This window comes from Rhamphochromis sp. 'chilingali', assembly GCF_963969265.1.
Source record: "Rhamphochromis sp. 'chilingali' genome assembly, chromosome: 14".
Taxonomy (NCBI): Eukaryota; Metazoa; Chordata; class Actinopteri; order Cichliformes; family Cichlidae; genus Rhamphochromis; species Rhamphochromis sp. 'chilingali'.
This window is the reverse complement of record NC_137941.1, coordinates 12,606,705-12,626,496: the sequence shown is the minus strand read 5'-3', so window position 1 is coordinate 12,626,496 and position 19,792 is coordinate 12,606,705. Positions and strand designations below refer to the sequence as shown.

General features: G+C 39.5%; 1 protein-coding gene across 1 annotated transcript in view; it reads left to right on the top strand.

Moving 5' to 3' along the window:
- LOC308410217 (polyprenol dehydrogenase) overlaps positions 1-16,801 on the top strand; it is a 37,101-nt gene extending 20,300 nt beyond the window's left edge. The window contains exons 4-7 of the mRNA XM_080903400.1: positions 5,081-5,182; positions 6,735-6,942; positions 7,807-8,014; positions 11,068-16,801. Of these exons, the coding sequence (XP_080759526.1) occupies positions 5,081-5,182; positions 6,735-6,942; positions 7,807-8,014; positions 11,068-11,247 (698 nt within the window). The 3' untranslated portion in view covers positions 11,248-16,801. The remainder of the gene's footprint in view (positions 1-5,080; positions 5,183-6,734; positions 6,943-7,806; positions 8,015-11,067) is intronic.
- The last annotated feature ends 2,991 nt before the right edge of the window (positions 16,802-19,792 follow it).

Below are 19,792 nucleotides of genomic sequence, written 5' to 3'. Positions count from 1 at the left end.
TTTTTGTAGGCAAAAATGAAGCATAGTACAAATGTGTTACTGTTTGTATGAAACTAATTGTAAGTAATGCCTTCATCTTGTTTCAGAACTATTTCATATGCAGATATAAATTATTTATGGTGTTTTTTAAAGTTACAGTAATTCTTGGCTGTGAATAACTAGAAGTCAGCTGTTATTATTATCTTTTACTTATTTACACTTGTGCTTTCCCTGCTGTAACATGTGGAAATGTCTTTATTTTAAAAAGGTCTGAGATTGTGATTTAAGGCATTTTGTCACATTTAAAATCAGCATTAAAATTACTTTACTAATTATTTTAGACCTGCCTGTGTCAGCTTTGGCAGCTTTTACTGGAACTGAGTCCCGTCATCGTCTTCCAACCTTATTCTCATAGCAAAGTTGACTGTTTTCAATACTTTTTGGTTTTTAATTATGCACATGCACCAATTCTGCACCAGTGTCATGCTATATGACCAGCTCGCTGTATGGCCACATGCACGTCTGTTTAGATAACTGAGGCAATCTCATTAAACTGAAAATAGAAGTACTGTAGAGCAGCAGTTTTAGTGAGTTAATCCAAAAGAAAAGATTAAAATGAGGGACAATTTCATACTTTGAAATTGCAAATTACATTAATGGAACGGATAAGAGGCTAAATTATGCAAAGCCAGAAAATGTAGAGATAAAATACAGATTATCTGCATTGAATAAATATTCTAATTTTAGAATATAGTAATGTACAATGTACCTCCACATATAAAAAGTACAACTTCATCTAATTTAAATTAGAGTGTTGTCACCTTGAAAGACAGGGTCGTTTCAATGTCCACCTGTGGACCACTTCTGCTGCTCCTACTACATTTGAATAACTCTCTGGATGTCCCACTCTTACTGCTTGTACTTGATTACCATATATGTTCTGTTCCACTGTGTAAAATTGCCAACTTCAATTTCATTTTTAGGAAGAGGATTAAGATTTGGGAGTCAAATCCAGCAAGCAGGAACTCATATGCTCTTTGTTTTTGGCCAGACGTGGTGCTGTGTATTATGGCAATGCCGCCGAAAGGACATTGTTTAGGAGCCTTGTGTGTTTTTTCGGCTGCCAGCTTGCAAACCTAAGCCGTGCTGCCGTGTTCTTTTTAGAGAGAAGAGGCTTTGTTCTGGGAACTCTTCCAAACAAGCTGCACTTGTTCAGTCTTTTTTTACTTCAATTGTCATGAACTTTAACATTTAAAAACTAACTGAGGCCTTTATAGTCGGTCCACTCACTGAAAGATTGTTTTGACAGAGCTGAATACTTCAGACCAGCAAACTACCAAAACTCAGCTTATGGTCAGTTGATCAGTTAATCAAGTATGGAAGTAGTAAGGGTAACCTTAGTTTTTCACATGATTACATAGAGTCCTGTGAAAACTCCCCCCCCCCCCCCCCCCCCACAGCTGTAGTTTACTTCAACAAAGAAGTCATGTTTGCTCTCTGCACAAGTACAGGTCGATAGTGAAACGGCACAGGGAGACATCCCTGAAGGGCAAAGAGAGTGAATTTAAACCAGGTAAGGTGTTTGCTTTTTATAGGCAGAATCACAAACCTTGGTAATCGCTCTTCATGGAGGACTTTCATGGTTATTTTCATGACTTTTTGCTCAGAAACAAACTTATGTCATCTTTTCTTGATTTATTTATTATCTTTGTCATCTACTATTCAGGAGTAATACAAAATTAACCACTTTATTATCTCACTAAAACCACTTTACTTAGTTTGGTTCCTCCACATTTGACAAGTTGCAGCTCATTTAAGATAAACAGTGAATGAGTCAGTGAGTAGATCCGGTACAACGCCTCCAAAGGTTTTTCATCGCGTCGTGTTTCAAGACATAAAATACAATCACAGTGTTGAGCGATTGAGTCAAGGAGCCTGAGTGTTATAGAAAATCCTGGGGTGCAGGCCCACGCATGATCAATGGCATTTCACTCCCAGTGGGCTTTCTAAATACGACTGGGTTTTCTGAAAGGGCTCAGTCTCGAGAGGCCCCATTCAAGATGACAAGAGAGGACTGACGGGCATGGCACACACACAGACATACACGCACACACAATTCTCCTGCAACACGTGCACCTGTTTTCAGGTGCACATAAGCACACACTCTTACTAAGTCAAATTTGTGCTCGCGGTCACTCTGCTGCACACACCGGGTTTGTTCTTATTATTTTCTCTTCGTTTCTTTCTTTTTTTTCTCTCAGACACACACAGTCAGCAGGAGGTGAGTAGCGTGGCTTGGAGATAAGAATGCTATCAGACCTTCATCAGGAACAGCTGCACTCTCATCTGTCTCAGCAGCCCTTTTCTTTATCAGTTCCATCAACTCGTCCTCCCTGTGTTCTCTCTGTCCTCCTCCTGTCTTTGTCCATTATATTTGAGACGTTAGAGGCTTACTTGAGTTCTAAAGGAAACAATATATTATTTTATAGATATTTGAAAGGCACAAGGCTTTACTTTGAATTGAGGGATATAATTTGACAGTGCTATTAAAAAATGCAAGGCCAAACCATGTGAATAATCCCGAGGCTTCGTGCAGCTTGAGTCTTGCTTGTCAGAATGTGTAAGCTTCTACTTTCAAATTCTCACTGTAATCATAGGCTTATATATCTTATATATCTCAAGATATAATAAAAACACAATCTGTCCTTAGCTAGTCTTAAAATTAGATCAATACAACCTCAAATGAAGTATAAAAGACGGCCTGTTACACCATGTCATGATTTATTTATTATCTAACCCCGATTCTGTTTCCATCCAAATTAAGAAGGTAAGTAGCAGCCAGGCGCTTCTAATCAGATGCACTTAATTAATTGATGAGCAGAAAATGTGATCACCTCAATGAAAGAAGATGTTTTACTATTTTGCTCATCTGCTGTCTGCTATGGTGGGAGCTTAAAAACTTTATAAATGCCTGCAAACCTCAATGACATAAAACAGCGTTGTAAAGTCCAGAAAACAGTGACCTTAAGTTATTGCTGCTAAAGATGTTCTGCAGGCTTTTGAATCAGGGGGTTAACTTAGTTTTTCCACACACTGCTTCTGCATTTTGGCTTAGTTTGTTCAAATGAATGACACACAGTAGTATGCCATGTGTTAAGGTTAGGTATTTACCTAAAATAAAGACCTGCTAAGGACGACATATTTCCTGATAATTTTGCATTTTTAAAATTTACATTTACATTATTAAATATTAATGACACAAAGATAAAAAAGAGACATGATGGATTCCACTGGCAACAAAAAATGCAAAACAATTTCAGCCATGTAGAGTTATGAGTCTGCAGATTGCACAGAGTAAGAAAAACAATAATGTGATGGGAGCACTAGTGTATATTACTTTGCTATTAGAGTAGTGTATTCGTTTTTGTGTATATTTTGGGTGTCACATTTCTGTGATCAACTCATTTCTCTGTTGCTTTAAGCCAGTGAACCCAAAATAGGATTTCTGTTTTAGCATTTAATAGAACAGGATTGTTTACTTTTCAAGAATATTTCCCATCCTGAAGTGCTGAGAAATGCACACAGAGGATGTTAGAGGGTTAAAGAACAATTTAAAACATTTCTTGCTGGAATGAGATTTCAATTTGCTGCTGAAGATTAGAAGTGAGTCAGCAGTCGTGTCTGCAGTGGGAAGGTCATTCTACAAATGTAGAGTCTGTAAAAAAGAAGAAAGTTTATTTATTTATTTTGTTTTTGCACCATTAAATGAAGCAGAAGCACCACAAAAACTGGGAAAGACAACATAAAACTGTTCCCGATAAACAAGAGAAGTGACCACTAGGGGTCATTTCTATATTACCCACCATTAAAAAGGTATTACTATACAGAGATTTTGCACTATTTAATACATTGCATGACAGTCATATATGCCTCATTATGATATCTGTTCAAGTGCAGAATAAAAAGCAGTAGAACTTTTAATCAGGGCAGTTAAATGGCTTGTTTAGCCTGAAGAGCTTCTTGAATGCATATTTGATGAACATTTTCATGGTACTGTGCAGATCAAAACAGCTCATTTGGCATTTTGATGTTGATGGTGGTGGAAAATGTTGTCTAATATATTTCAAATTCTCCTGCATAGTGCTCACTTGGGTTGAGACCTGTGGGCTTTCAAAGCCATATCATACATTTGACATTTTTTTCGTAATCAACACGTTCAATGACCTTTAATACCCCGTGGAATATATTGTCATCCTGGGAAAAAATGATCCTTCTCCCATCAGAATAGAAGGCTTCAGCATGGGAGAAAGGTGATCAGTCAGAACAGATTTGTATTGATTTCCCTCTAAAGGACAAGTGGACCTAAACTGTGCAAGCAAAATACCCCTCACAGCATAGCAGAGCCACAAGATGCTCTCATTGGAGGGGCTCTTGTTCCTTTAATTTGTCACCAGTCTGTTACTATTTTACAATAAACCCTGCCGCACCTTGGGTATCTCAGTGGTTTAGTTAAGGTGTGATGTCACAGGTTTGTTACCTGGCTGGCCATTTAATAAGGGATGCTGAGGTAACTTTGTGTTTGGAGCCACAGAGCTTTGACCGTGGAAAAAGTAGGTCTCGTTGATCAACCCCCAAACAGAATGACATATCCCTTTTTGATGAACAGATTTGAGAATTTTATTATTATTTTATTACTTAAAATTTTATATATTCCAGGAAAGCTCGGTTTGTCAAGCTTTTTTAAATCAGTGTTTCTGTGAGCGTGCAGACACTTGAGCTTACTAAAGCCAGCAGTCCCCCTTCATGTTTTGATGAGAGAAGCTGATCTCTTACCTGTGTCTTATCACATATTAGATCTGATATAACAATGTGCTGAGCTTTGATGGAGTTCTGGTGGGAGTATTAGGTTTGTTAATGTGATAGAGCAATGGAAGTGCTGTTAGTGTTGCAGTGTAGGAATCCACCAAGCCCGCTGGAGAAGATGATTAATACACTCTTTGATGTCTTACCGGCAAAGTGTCGTGGAGGATTAATCCATTTATAATGGCTCTGATGTGTGTGTGTGTGTGTGTGTGTGTGTGTGTGTGTGTGTCCATTGCAGTGGAGTTTAAGAAACTGGACTTGGCTTCATTGCAGTCTGTACGTCAGTTCGCCCAGAGCTTCAGAGAACGGGACCTGCCGCTAAATATTTTGGTCAATAATGGTGAGTCTTTGTGTTCTGTCCTTGTGTTATATGAGCGTGCAGCCGGACTCTGCACAAAGTTTATCAAATATTTATTGAGAGAAGTAGAAAGCCTCTGCGCAGCTGTGTAATTTCAATGCAGTCGCCTGGCTGAATTTAAAGGGAGTTTGAGAATTAAACACAGATCCAGTCACACTGTGAAATGTTCTGCACGCGTCCTTGGATACTGTATACAGTGGGGCAAAAAAGTATTTAGTCAGCCACCGATTGTGCAAGTTCCCCCACCTAAAATGATGACAGAGGTCAGTAATTTGCACCAGAGGTACACTTCAACTGTGAGAGACAGAATGTGAAAAAAAAATCCATGAATCCACATGGTAGGATTTGTAAAGAATTTATTCGTAAATCAGGGTGGAAAATAAGTATTTGGTCAATAACAAAAATACAACTCAATACTTTGTAACATAACCTTTGTTGGCAATAACAGAGGTCAAACGTTTACTATAGGTCTTTACCAGGTTTGTACACACAGTAGCTGGTATTTTGGCCCATTCCTCCATGCAGATCTTCTCGAGAGCAGTGATGTTTTGGAGCTGTCGCCGAGCAACACGGACTTTCAACTCCCGCCACAGATTTTCTATGGGGTTGAGGTCTGGAGACTGGCTAGGCCATTCCAGGACTTTCAAATGCTTCTTACGGAGCCACTCCTTTGTTGCCCGGGCGGTGTGTTTTGGATCATTGTCATGTTGGAAGACCCAGCCTCGTTTCATCTTCAAAGTTTTCACTGATGGAAGGAGGTTTTGGCTCAAAATCTCACGATACATGGCCCCATTCATTCTGTCCTTAACACGGATCAGTCGTCCTGTCCCCTTGGCAGAAAAACAGCCCCATAGTATGATGTTTCCACCCCCATGCTTCACAGTAGGTATGGTGTTCTTGGGATGCAACTCCTCCAAACACGACGAGTTGAGTTTATACCAAAAAGTTCTACTTTGGTTTCATCTGACCACATGACATTCTCCCAATCCTCTGCTGTATCATCCATGTGCTCTCTGGCAAACTTCAGACGGGCCTGGACATGCACTGGCTTCAGCAGCGGAACACGTCTGGCACTGCGGGATTTGATTCCCTGCCGTTGTAGTGTGTTACTGATGGTGACCTTTGTTACTTTGGTCCCAGCTCTCTGCAGGTCATTCACCAGGTCCCCCCCGTGTGGTTCTGGGATCTTTGCTCACCGTTCTCATGATCATTTTGACCCCACGGGATGAGATCTTGAGTGGAGCCCCAGATCGAGGGAGATTATCAGTGGTCTTGTATGTCTTCCATTTTCTGATGATTGCTCCCACAGTTGATTTTTTTCACACCAAGCTGCTTGCCTATTGTTGCCTATCAGAAATTACTGACTGATGTATGGGTTTCACTTTAACCTTTGCGTTTTTTGTGTTTTATCTCTATTACTTTTTTATGTAAAATGTTAAATTAGTCTTGTAGCATTTGAATTAAATTCACATTTGAAATACTAAAATGCATTTTTTTGTGTATCAAATATTTGTGTGTGGATGTGTGTGTCAAGCGGGTGTTATGCTGGTTCCTGAGGGGCGTACGGAGGATGGATTTGAGCAGCACTTCGGTGTGAACTACCTGGGACACTTCCTTTTGACCTGGCTACTCCTGGATACACTGAAGGATTCTGGGAAATCGGGTCATGTCTCTCGTGTGGTCAACGTCTCATCCTCAGCTCACTGCATCGGACAGATCAGACTAAATGACCTGAATAGCCGGTAGGTACACACAAACACAAATGTCCAAAGACATGCATCTGATGCACACAATACCTGAAGTTAATAACAAATAATAAACTAATAAATAGTTAAAATGATATATAGACTTTAAAAATGCTTGCTTCAGATGCAAACTGAGTCATTTCATGTAATTGCTATTGTCACAGTGGTCATTAATTTTTCACTTTAGTGTTTGGTGGTTATCAGCCATTTACTATTGAGCCACAAACATATTTAATGATGTGTGACATTCACATTAAGCGCTTTATTAAAAAAGATAAAGTCAACCCTTCGATATTCTTTAAGAAGAGCGGTTCACATCCTTGTGTATTGTGCTCACCTGCCTTCTTTATGCTGAGATCAGTATTACACATCTCAGTTTGGCACAAGTGGACAACTGTTGGTTCCAGTTGGCTCAGTATCGCTCCAGCTCTCAACACTGCTGTCAAGATGTATTAACAGCCTGAATATCGTCATCATGTCGTTACATAGATATATTGGTGTTTAATATCCAAGGTCTTAAACTCAAATGCTGATTTAACTCAGTACAGACTTCTTTTAGTCCAAAAGCCTAGCATAACATTTATAATACCCTTGTTAAGTTTCGGGGACATTATAAATATATTATGTTATTTAAATAATAATTTTAAGCTTCTATCATACTACACACATTATATAGTTGAGGACAGAATTATTAATATTTTATTAATTAATTCCTTTTTTTTTTTTTTGAGGAATTTAGTTTGTTAGCAAAGTGAATTAATATAATTTAATCAGATTTTTGGAAAAGCTGTGTTAAAAGTTTCTTACTTTTTCATAGGGAGGATAATAATTGACATTCTTTCTTGCTCTCTCTGTATTCAGCCAATCTTACTCCTCACATGCTGCTTACTGTCAGAGCAAGCTGGCCCAGGTGTTATTCAGTTTCCACCTCCACCAAGAGATGCAGAGTGGAGGTTTCCAAGTGAGTTCGTGTGCCGTGGATCCCGGCATGGTGGATACCGCACTCTACCGCCACCTCTGGACACCCCTCCATCTGGCACAAAGTGTCATCGCTCGCCTGCTCTTCAGGGTAAAACACGGCTCTGCATTTTCTGTTGTGTCCCAACTGTAATATTCACCTTGTAGAGAAGTAGCGCACAATGTACGGTTCAGATCAAATATAGTTGACATGTGCTTAAAGTAAATGCATTTTATACTGTTCACACTGTATCACAGAATGATCGCAGTAATTGAGCTTCAAATTATTTTATTGTTAGAAGAATAGCTTGTAACAACAACATAGCAACCCTGGATAATTTAAGTGTTTCCTCAACTCTTGAGTTGCAGTTTATTCTGCGTTGTGAGGTTTTGGAACTGGAAATCTCTAAAAGTTAAAACTGTTAGATGTGAACCTACAAACTTGACTGTGGGCACTCTACAGATTGTATTATGAGATGAAACAGACACACACACACACACACACACACAGTCCATCCACCCTGCTGAAAATGGAAGTGCTACTAAAACTCCAGCCCCTTCACTTTGTGTTACATTTTAAAGCCTTCTTTGCATAACTTAAAGCACTGACCCCAGGCTGCTGTTAATGTCCCTGAGATTTAATGGAAGAAGATGTGTGTGCATGTTTGAGCCCCAAGCCACAGTTGTCACATTTGCCTGTGAGCACAACCTTTGGAATAGTTTTGCCCCACATACAGTATGCAAACTTATTATCATGTGAAATAGTCCATGTAATTATTAACTAACACACACACATTTATTTTGCCTTTTACAACACCTTTTTATTTTAAACTCGGGGATTAAAGTTGGATTTTGCCCTAAGATTGGGTGTAATGGTGCCACATCGGGAAAATACGTAGAAGCAGGTTGTTAAATGAAGAGCACAGAGTGATTCTGACTTTAATCTCAGAATTCTGATTTTCTTTTCAGAATTCTGGTAGATAGACTATTAACGAATACTTGGCATATTCACAAAAAATTATCTGTTGTATATTTAAGAATGAAGATAGAGTTTGCAAATACTGACTTTTGAGTTCATTAGAATTGTGCAAAGTCTGTTTTTGCATTTTATACTGTATTTCCATCTTTCAGTAAATTGCTGTTCCTATTTCCCATTTCCCATATTGAAAGTCAATGAACCTAGTACAATTTCTGAGAGTGCGGCACAATCAATATCCAGAGGAAGTAATAATAGCAACAAAAATGCAGCATCCATGAGAGTAAAGCAGTGAAGTGGTGAACAACAAAGCAATAGATGAGCTAGTATGAGAAGGTTCAGGTTCCTTTATTGATGCCCTTAGGTAGATTTCTTTTGCAGTTAAAAGAGCAGGCAACCCATCAACCAGACATCAAACACAGACACTGGCTACATATACAGAGGGAAAGAGAGCATTCTCCAGGCTTCAATAAAACCACAGCTTCAAACCCCCAAACTAATAAATACTATAAAAAGGCCAAAAAAATTTAATAAATTAATGAATACATTCAAATTAAGTGCACAATTTGCAATAGCTTTTCAGCTTTTTCCCTCTGGAAAAGATGAAAATCCCGCAGGGGATGGGAATCATCATTTAAGAGCTGGCCATCCTCTGCAACTGCCTGGTATACATCAACTCTAGGCTAAGCTGCAATTTACCAATCAGCTGCCCTGACCAGTTTACAGTTTGACTCAGTTTGTTCCTGTCCTTCAAAGACAGGTCACCATGACACCAAGGAAAAAGATAAAACTGACTCAATAAAAGATTTTAAAAAAATATTGTCATAATGGTCTTATCAATATGAAAGGAGGACCTTGATGACCCTTTTTCAAGATTCGAGGTTCAAGAAGTTTATTGTCATGTACACTGCAAAACACAATTGGTTACACAGAGTAATGAAATTCTTACTTTGCAGGTTCCCTTCACACAACTAAAAAGACTAAAAACCAACTTAAAAGAAAGTAATAATAAGTAAGTAAAATAGTGCTTGTAGATGTGGTGTAATCAGAATTTAAAGTGCAAGTAGTTGCAACACTGTCACAGTGATAATATATACAGAATATGCAATATTACAGTGTATATGTAAAGATACGTACAAAAATTGCAAATTTACAGGTTAATATAAATGTACATATATATAAGTGTTTTGGACACTGCTTCACAGTTTGTGTGAAAATTCAAGCTTGAATCAATAATAGTCCCCAGATATTTGCAGGGACACATTCCTTGGTTTGACCCTTAATGTTTGTGGAATCAGATATGCTGGAATTTTTCCTGAAATCCGCAATTATTTTCTGGGTTTTCAATATGTTGAGCTGGAGATAACAATTTTTACACCACCTGAAAAAGGGCTCAATAGCATGTTTATGGCTGGTTTTCCTTTCCGTGTATGTAAAAGACTGACAATGACCGTGTCATCTGCATACTTTAAAATGGCCCTACCATCAAGCATCCAACTGCCGTGGAAACCGTTGCCCCTCCCCAATCACAGAAAGAGTTGGGTGTTTTGTTGTTGCTGTTGTCTTTCTGTACTAAAACTCCTACGTGGATGGAGAGACTTTTTAACTACAGACAGCAAAATGAATTATGAAGAACACGTTTTGCTTGCCAATACCCCCCCCCCCCCCTCCTTTTTTGTACTTAAAAATTCAGCCCTTCAAGTACAATGATAATTCACTTAGAAGAACAATTAAAATTGATGTTTGAAATTATTGCACAGTAGTACAGCATACACACATCACAGACAGCACTCACGTACTGTTATACACGAGTATGCAAGTGTGCTGTTAAAGCTTTCAGGTTGTGATCCTCTCTCTGCTCAGAAACCTGCTGCTGGTCTCACTGCTGACACTGAGATCATTGTTAAAATGCATCAACACCAGCGCTCTCAAGCATACGCTCAACCATGAAAACACACACACACACACACACATGCTCTTACCCTGAGCCTTCCTTTCAGTGATGCTAACACACAGTGACATTAGCCCTACTCTTTCATCCGTGTCCACACACACACTTAGGCACATTTTTTTGTCTACGTGAAGATAGGTTGTTGTTGATCTTGTCTTCCATTCCAGTTCTTTTCTTTATATATTTTATATGCAGGAGCTCTTTAAATTTTTAATTGTGTTTATGTGTTTGTCCCTAGACTCCTGAAGAGGGCGCTACCACTGTGCTCTCTGTTGCTCTGTCACCTGCTCTGGAGGGAGATTGTGGAGGAGGTTACTGGGCCAATGGGTGCAGGGAGATGACAACACCGCTGACCTTTGATCCCCAGCTGCAAGTGAGCCTATGGGAAATCAGCCTCCAGTTGCTGAACCTCCACTAGCATGAGACAAGGATGACCAACAGGACTAAACCCATTTGACAACATCAGATAAAAAAGACCCTATATTCAGGGCGGCCAGCCATTCTCTCCTCCCTTTTTCATACTTCACATCAGGGCGTTGCTAGCAATTTGTTACAAGTGTCATAATCCAGTGCTGGACTGTGATTGGTTGTTTAGAGAGCAAAGATCTCTTTCTTTTAGCGTTTTTTTTTTTAGTTTTATTTTTTATTTTCTTTTTTCCAGACCTGCCAAAGAAGGGCTACAGGGGATGGAAGATGCTTTTTTTGCTTTTCACTGTGAGCAAGCAAACATATTTGCACACACACTCAACCACACTCTAGGGTTGTAGCTATATGTCATTTTGCTGTCATGGATAGCAGAGAGTTGCTGTTGGCGCCATCTAGTCAGATATCAGTTAATGGCACCCACCAATGATATGATGAGTTTGATTCCCTGATCGCGTATCAGAGAATCAGTCATCTGCTATGATACAAACCTTACTTTGATTTTTCAATTAGTCCGGCCCACAATAACTAAATTCCTCTTGGAAGCTTTTTCACATCAACAAAAAATTCCAGTAAAATAATCCAAAAGCTTAATTTTGGCAACAAAATAACATATTGGTCAAACCCTAGCATACGCGCACATACAGTACACACACATTTACACACTACGACAATGATCTGATCTGATCCTGCCTTGCTGTGGCAAGGGAATGTGATGTCATCAGTTTGCGTTGACACATCACTGCGATTTCTCAGATCGTATTGCCATCCGGCCTCTTTTACTGGGAGCACTTTGTTTTTATTGGTTACTATTGAATCATGTTAACTGCTGGTTGTAGTTGCATGAGTAGATGTTTTTACAGACGTGAATTTAGCTGAAAAGCTAAGAATCCATCATCGTCTCCTCTTTCCTCTCTCCGGCGCGCAGTAACCCAATAAAAGATGTTCCTTTTGACTGCTAGGGGGATTTGGGAAGAGTTTTAAAAAAGGGAGATATTTCAGATAACAGTAAGCCTAAATTTGGAATGATTCCCCTTCGACCCAAGAGTGATGAAACGTTTGGTTGAGTTGCTGTGAATTTTTATGCTGTTATTTCTAAAGCGGAATTTCCAGCTGTTTCTGGTTGTCTGCTCAAAAAAAATGAGAAAAAAAAAGGTTTGGGAACCGACCTCAAATTCATTTTGTCACCGTTTTCCTTTGTGATGTGTGCTAATCGCTTTTTTCTGTGTTTGTGATACGTGTGCATGTATTATGCACACAAGCTAAGAATTAACTCATGTATAGACCCAATTCATGCTGATGGATAGCACAACAATGGCTAACCCCGGAGGAACTGCAACGAGAAGGAATGCAAGAGAGGGGAAAGCACATTTTTTCAGCATTCAAACTGTGATTGGTTCCTCATTGCTGCTGCTACTGCCTCTTCCTCATTTGGCGCCGCTCCCAGTGCATTGTGGGATTGAGATTTCCCAGTAGTGAGAATCAAACTCCATCTGCTGAGCTGACACACACACACAGACACTCACTCAGAAACATTGGAAGCAGTACATCCAGGCATAGGCTTATCCAAACAAGCGCACAGCAAATAAACACGTCTGTCTGTGATGCAGGAACATGCTCACACACTCTTACACACATACAAAGACACACTTAATGCCATCTCCACTGTGATTAACATGTTTTAGCTGTGGGGATGAAAAGTGTTATCTCAAATTAATTAAGTTTTGGCTAAAATCCTTAACCACAAGTCATCGCTGTAGTGTATGTGTACGTTGTTGCTTTGAATAAAGCCAGTTCGCATCCAGCATTCATTATGATCTGCCGCATGTGAAGCGATAGTATCACTGTGGTAGCTAATTCAGCCAGTGGCACAGTGTCAGACATGAAGAATAGGAACAAAGTGTAATGGAAGAAAATGCATAAAGGAAAAAGGCATCAGCTTTAAGGCACTCATTGCTTAAATGGTTAAATTTAATGTGATTCTCACTGTTTTGTCAAGCAGTTTAAGTATTTGTCTCAATTCAGAGACGAAAAAATCATCCTTCAGAGAATTTGTAGGACAGACTGACCCGCTGCCGCCACCGCTAAATCAGACGACAGTCTAAATTTACAAGGGGAAAAAATAAAGGCGTATTTGCCCCATCCTTGTCATCTTATAAAGTCATTTTTGGTTTATGTTATTCATAAGTGTGTTGGGCTTTTTGGTTCATGTGATATATCTACCAATGATGTGTCAACCCAAATATCTGCCTAATATCTTATGAATATTTGAATATATGAGTTGACAAAGATTGCAAAAATGCGCAGGAACCTGCACTTTGAAGGGAGGCATTATGCTAAAAAACCCTCTTTAAGATTCCCAGGACTTTGCGAGGATTCACAATCTCGTGGCAGTCGGCCTATGAGCATCACAAATACTGACGGTATAATACTGAAGCCGTTACATTTGGAATTTATTAGTTTTGACTGATACATTTGGCTGAGATGAGGAAGCCATCTGTATTCATCTGGCTTCCAGGTATTCAGTATCTATTATTATCCGGTGCCAAGTCAAATACGCTGAATTGTGGGAGAAAAATTTTGAGGGGATGGAAAAAATGACAGAAAAAATAAAAGGAACGCCTCCCGGTCGTAGTTATTATAACTATCAGGGTGTGACACGGACTCTGATATGATGTGAAGGCACCATAACTCCAAGACAACTCATCAAAGTTTACATCCCATAAGAGAGGCTTATTCTGATTAGAAATTAAAATATAATTTTAAAGCAAACATCAAAGGTTTTTTTTTCTAGATTAGCAATTGTGTGTGAGCTGACTCTAAATACCAGCAATATTGCTCAGTCTTTTGAGTGTTGTATTGTTTTTCAGGCTGCTTGAAAACAGTTTATTGCCTCAGTGCTTCCTTTGTTTGACTGTGTGGTTGCCCTTGGCCACTGTAAGGTACTGTTTAAATAACAAACAGCCAAACCTAGTGCATATCTATACATCTATATATCTCTCTACATATAGATATATAAATATAAAATGCACATGCTTCCGTTCACACAAATAAAAACACCAGCCTATCCACTCAGTGGCGCTTATTGAAAGAATTCAAGGCTACAATATGACATACATCCTGTCAAAGAGCTACCGTGTTTTTCTCAGCTGCTACAGTAGATGTATTTTAGCTGGAAAGGGCGAGTGGGGGAATGTCACAGACTCTCCCTTCTATCTGAGCACAAGGTTTTCCAAAGACGAAAGGAGGAAACGCGCACGGATCTGTCTCAGTGTGCTTATCGTGTCGACGTGCAGAAGTGACTGCTAAATTATCACTGATTTACCCGGTTATATACGGTATTTAGCGTCCTCCTGAAGCATTCTACACAGACACGACAACACGGTGAACTTTCTGAACTCGATTTGCAAATATAGAAAAAGAACAACAGCTCCAGTAACTGTCTGTGATATTATCTGTGTGTTATTTACTCGTATATGATCGTTTCAAAGCGTTGGAGGAGACCAGTGAAGACATTTGTAGATTAAAAATAGCCATTCCTCTGAACAACCTGGGATCACATTTATATTAAATGTTCCAGTCCCAAGTTCTGCAAAATCTTAAATGTGTATATTTGCACTGGTGTGAAAAAGTGTTTTTTCCCTTGCTGATTTCCAATGTTTTTGTATGTTTGTCACACTTAAATGTTTTAGATAATCAAACAAATTTAAATATTAGACAAAGTTAACACAAGTAAACACAAAATGCAGTTTCCTAATGAAATTGTTTTATTATTAAAGGGAAAAAATTCCAAACCTACATGGCCCTGTGTGAAAAAGTGATTGCCCCCTAAACATAATAACCCTTAGCAGCAGCAATCTACAGTCAAACGTTTGCGATAACTGGTAATGAGTATTTTACGCTGTGGAGGAATTTTGATGAATCTTTGCAGAACATTTGTTGTTCAAGCACAAACTGCTTTTTTAAGATCAGGCCGCAGCATCTCAATCGGATTCAGTCAGGGCTTTGACTGGGCCACAATGAAGTTTTCATTTTGTCTTTCTTAAGCTATTCAGAGGTGGAGCTGGTGTGTTTTGGATCATTGTCCTGCTGCAGAACCCAAGTTTATGTTCCTTTTCCTCAGGAGTGGTTTTCGTCTTGGAACTCTATGCAGACCCAGTCTCTTTCTTATGGTGGAGTCATGACCACTGACTTTAACTGAGGCAAGTGAGGTCTGCAGTTCTTTGGTTCTTGTTCCGGGTTCTTTTGTGACCTCCTGGATGGGGTAACTGTGGTAGGCTGGCCACTCCTGGGAAATCCACCCCAGTTCCAGGTTTTCTCCAGGTGTGGATAATGGCTCTCACCATTTGTCAGACAGGTTCTATCTAAGGGGTTTCTTGATTCACCAGGTCTGGCAGTAAATAAGCCTTAGTCTAGCAGTGAAACTACACTCAACTTTGTAAAACGTGGTTAATTACAGCTAAATCGTGATTTAACAAGGTGGGGCAATCACTTTTTCACACAGGACCATGTAGGTTTGGATTTTTTCCCCCTTAATAATATTAATAATAAACACCTTCATTTAGAAACTACATTTTGTGTTTACTTGTATCATCTTGGGGGGGCAGGGATAGCTCAGTAGGTAGATTGGTGGCCCCATGATCGGAAGATTGAGGATTCGAATCCACTGAACGGCTATCCTGAGCAAGGTACTGTCCCTACACGCTGCTTCCCGAGCGCCCAATGCCTGCCCACTGCTTCACTGAGTGAACGGGTTAAATGCAGAGAGGAATTTCCCCATGGAGATCAATAAAGTATACATTATTATTATTACTATCTTGGTCTAATATTTCATTTTGTTTGATGATCTGAAACATTTAAGTGTGATGAACATACCAAAAAATCAGAAAGCAGGCACTCCACTGTATATTCAGTGATATAAAGATGTAAACGGGGGGTAAAACCAGATGAACTGAGTCCTTACTCTGGTACTATTCCAGTTAAAAGAAGCCACATTCTAGTGTCGTTTAACCTTTATTGCATACACCCCTAAACTGTTTTCTCCTTTGTTGTGAGAGCGACCTTTCAATTGAGCCCCTGGAGGCTGCAAATCGAAGACATTTCCCACCTCAAATCCATTGTAAACATTCAGTGCACCTGGGCCCCCTGAGTTTTTATTGAAATGTGTGGAATGTTTTATTTTTATCATTATTTCGTTGTTGTTGATCTTATTGCTTTTGCTGTGCCTAAAAAAGAAATCTCCCTCACCGATGTGTTAACTGTGAATTTTTTCATGTAGAAATTAACTCGTAGAACTTGTGATACCGTCTTGTCCTGTGCATTGATACGATTTCTCTCTCTCTGGAGTGATTGGAGTGGAGGTGAAGAATGTTTGTGTATGAATGACTGTGCGTGCGTGCGTGCGTGCATGTCTCTAGATAAGGGTGTTGATGTCTATGATCTTTTTTTTTCTTCTTTTTTTTGGGGTTTTTTTTGGTCAATTATTGTGACATTCCAGCAGCAGCCGTCACCTTTTCTATTATCCAAAGCCTCTCAATAAACATATCATTGTGCCATTTGCTCTCCATCCTTCTTCCCAGCGTGTGAGTGAGAAACCGTCAGTCTGATGTTGCTCGACATGAGACAGCGAGCCTCGAGCACTGTCTGAACTTTTGAGACATTCTCAGATCCATCAGTGAAACGTACACACACACACACACGGTCATTTTTCCATTACAATAGAGGACGTTACATTCACTTAAATTGTTTTTCTTCAGTCTTACAGTGCCTGCCTGATCTTAACTTTAATCTCACATTTACCCTAAAATTGAATGATTTTTAGAGCCTCACAGTATAAATAGGTTTTTTGCAACCACAGTGAAAACAATGCAAGTTCTCACGTTTATTTCTTCCTGTTACCTACTAGTAAGCAGTAGTAATGCAATGACTCTTATATAGCATTCATTTGGCACATTACTATCCAAAGCGACCTAAAGTGTCGCTTTTTCTTTGTGATTTCAGAGTGGCTTTCTGCTTCATGCCTTGTGCCCTCTATTCTAAACTATGGTAAAAATTCAGATGAAGAGCAACATGTGATTTTACACATTATTTACAGTATTTAACAGCAAAGCCAAAAATCAGATGCAGTGTCTGGAAATTAAGTACAGCCTATGATTCAGTAGACACAGAACCACTTTAAGCTGCACTTTATCAGTCTCTTACAACACCGTTGAGGCATTTTCGCCCACTCTTCTTTACAATGTTGTTTCAACTCGTAGAGGTCTGCAAGCATTTTCTTCAGGGTCACCACAGCATTTCATTGGGGTCGAGGTCTGGACTTTGGACTATTGCAACACTGGGAGCTCCTCCTTCCTTCCAGTCTTTTTCTAATTTTACTGCCATGAAGTTTAACATTTAACATCCAATCTGAGGCCGGTACAGTCTGAGATGTAGCTCTTGGGCTTTTTATTCTCTTTTTTTCTTTTCCTTTTTTTGTAGTTTCTCTGAGCATTTCATGGTCAGAGTTTAGAGTGAATTTGCTGAAATGTCCACTCCTGGCAAGATAGGCAGCTGTCTTGAATGCCTTCCACTTGTGAATAATCTTTCACACAGGAGGATGATGGATTTCAAATTGTTTAGAAATGGCTTCATAACCTTTCCCAGATTGGACAGCAACAATTGACCACTGCTGAAGTCTTCCCCTCTACAGCATTGTGTGAATGCACACACTATGGATGCAGCAACAGTCTACTTTAGTGTGCAACCTGCTTCTTGCTCAGAACTTTGAAAACAACAATTTATGCCTGTTTGTTGTTGTTGTTGTTGTTGTTGTTGTTGTTTGTTTGTAGGAGAACCTGCATCTGTTATTTTTTAATACACACAGGTTGTTTTCAGATGCTTCTGTGGAGAATTGGCCTCCTTTGAAATTTTTCTAATTAAATTAATGAAAGTACAAACAATGTTACAGAAATGTTAACTAGAGACAGCCTCAGTTCACCTTTAGTTTGCCAATAATAAAACAAAGTCAGTGACGTGCTGTTATTCGTCGTGGTAAAAAACTGAGGGGTTCAAAGAGAATATATACTTCAGTGCACACAGCAGACTGGAGACCTTCAGACAACATAAACCTCTTCTGAAGTTTTTCTGTGAAGAACTGCAATTTAGGCTTTCACCATCACACCACTTCATAGCTGAATGCTCTGGTACGATCAGTACTTTGCAACCTGCAATCTGTGAGTCAAGCTAACCTCAGCAGCTCCTTGGTTATTTGTGGTTATTTGTGGGTTATGATAAACTTATACCTTTTAATATGAACCCTGCAAAAACTATTTCAAATTAATTAGTTAATTAATAACTTTTTTGAGGAAATCAAACGCACCCACAAAACCATGAGGAAAAGTCAAGAATCCCTCTTACCACTGATCCTGCCTAAATATATTCATATATTGTAAACCCAGTAAAAGTGTGACATCTGTCTGCGTGCGCATGTGACAATAGACTTTCAATTAGAGGAGGCACTGAAGAGCAGGTGTTTTCTTGCCTTAAAGAAAAGTAAGAAGAATCAAAGGTAAATCAAACCCCCAGCACGTTTGACGGCGCATCTGAACGGCAGGAGAGGAGAGTTACATCATGTAGATGTCTATTTCTTAGAATTACTATCTGACACAGCTCTCTGTACTACCAGCACACATATAGCATGTCTGCGCTTAATTGAGTGCTGTCTGAGTTCACTCGAGCAGAAAACGGAAAGAAAGAGTAACCTAAAATGGCAAAATGGCCATCCTGTCACGGTTCTGGGTCCGTTGGACCCAGTATTTTGAGTTTATTGTGTTTTGATTTAAGTTTGCATCAGGGATTGTGTTCTTGTTCTCTTGTCGTGTTATGGTGATGAATATGATGTCTATTATGAGAGTTCCATGTTTCTGTTTGTCTGGGTTTAAGATGTGGGCTTAGTTTCATATGTCATTTCCTGTCTGTCTCTCTATGTCGAGCCTGCGTGTGATGTTTTATTGTGAAGGTCTGCGTCTTATGTGAGTGTTCAGTTTTACCTCTGTCTCGTCTTACGGATTATTCCCAGCTGTGTCCACCACCTGTGTGTAATTCCCGTGTTTCTCTGTGTGTATTTAAGTCGTGTCCTCCGTCATTGTAGTTGCTGGTCCGTCTGTGTAACCACCGTGTCTCGCTCGTGTGTTCACCCTGCTGTTAACCATCGTCTGCTTCTGCTCGCCCTGCTTCATGTTCATGTTCTGGTTTCTGCGCTATAGTTTAGCTGTTTCCCTGTATAGTTTAGTTCGAGCTCCATTTGCTGTTTGTCCTCATTTTGTGTTCAATAAACCACCTTCACCTCTCCACTACTGCCTGCGTTTGGATCCCCCTTCATTTCCTCCACACGGCTCCTCTCACTCGCCGTGACACATCCTCATTTATGTCAAGGTAATTGGCGCTCATACTGGAGAGATTATGGTTTCTAACAATGAGTATAATCCACAGCATCATAAACACGCTTAATAGCTTCATATTGAACCACTGAGTGTCAGCGCTCCCAGCATAAAAGTCCTTAT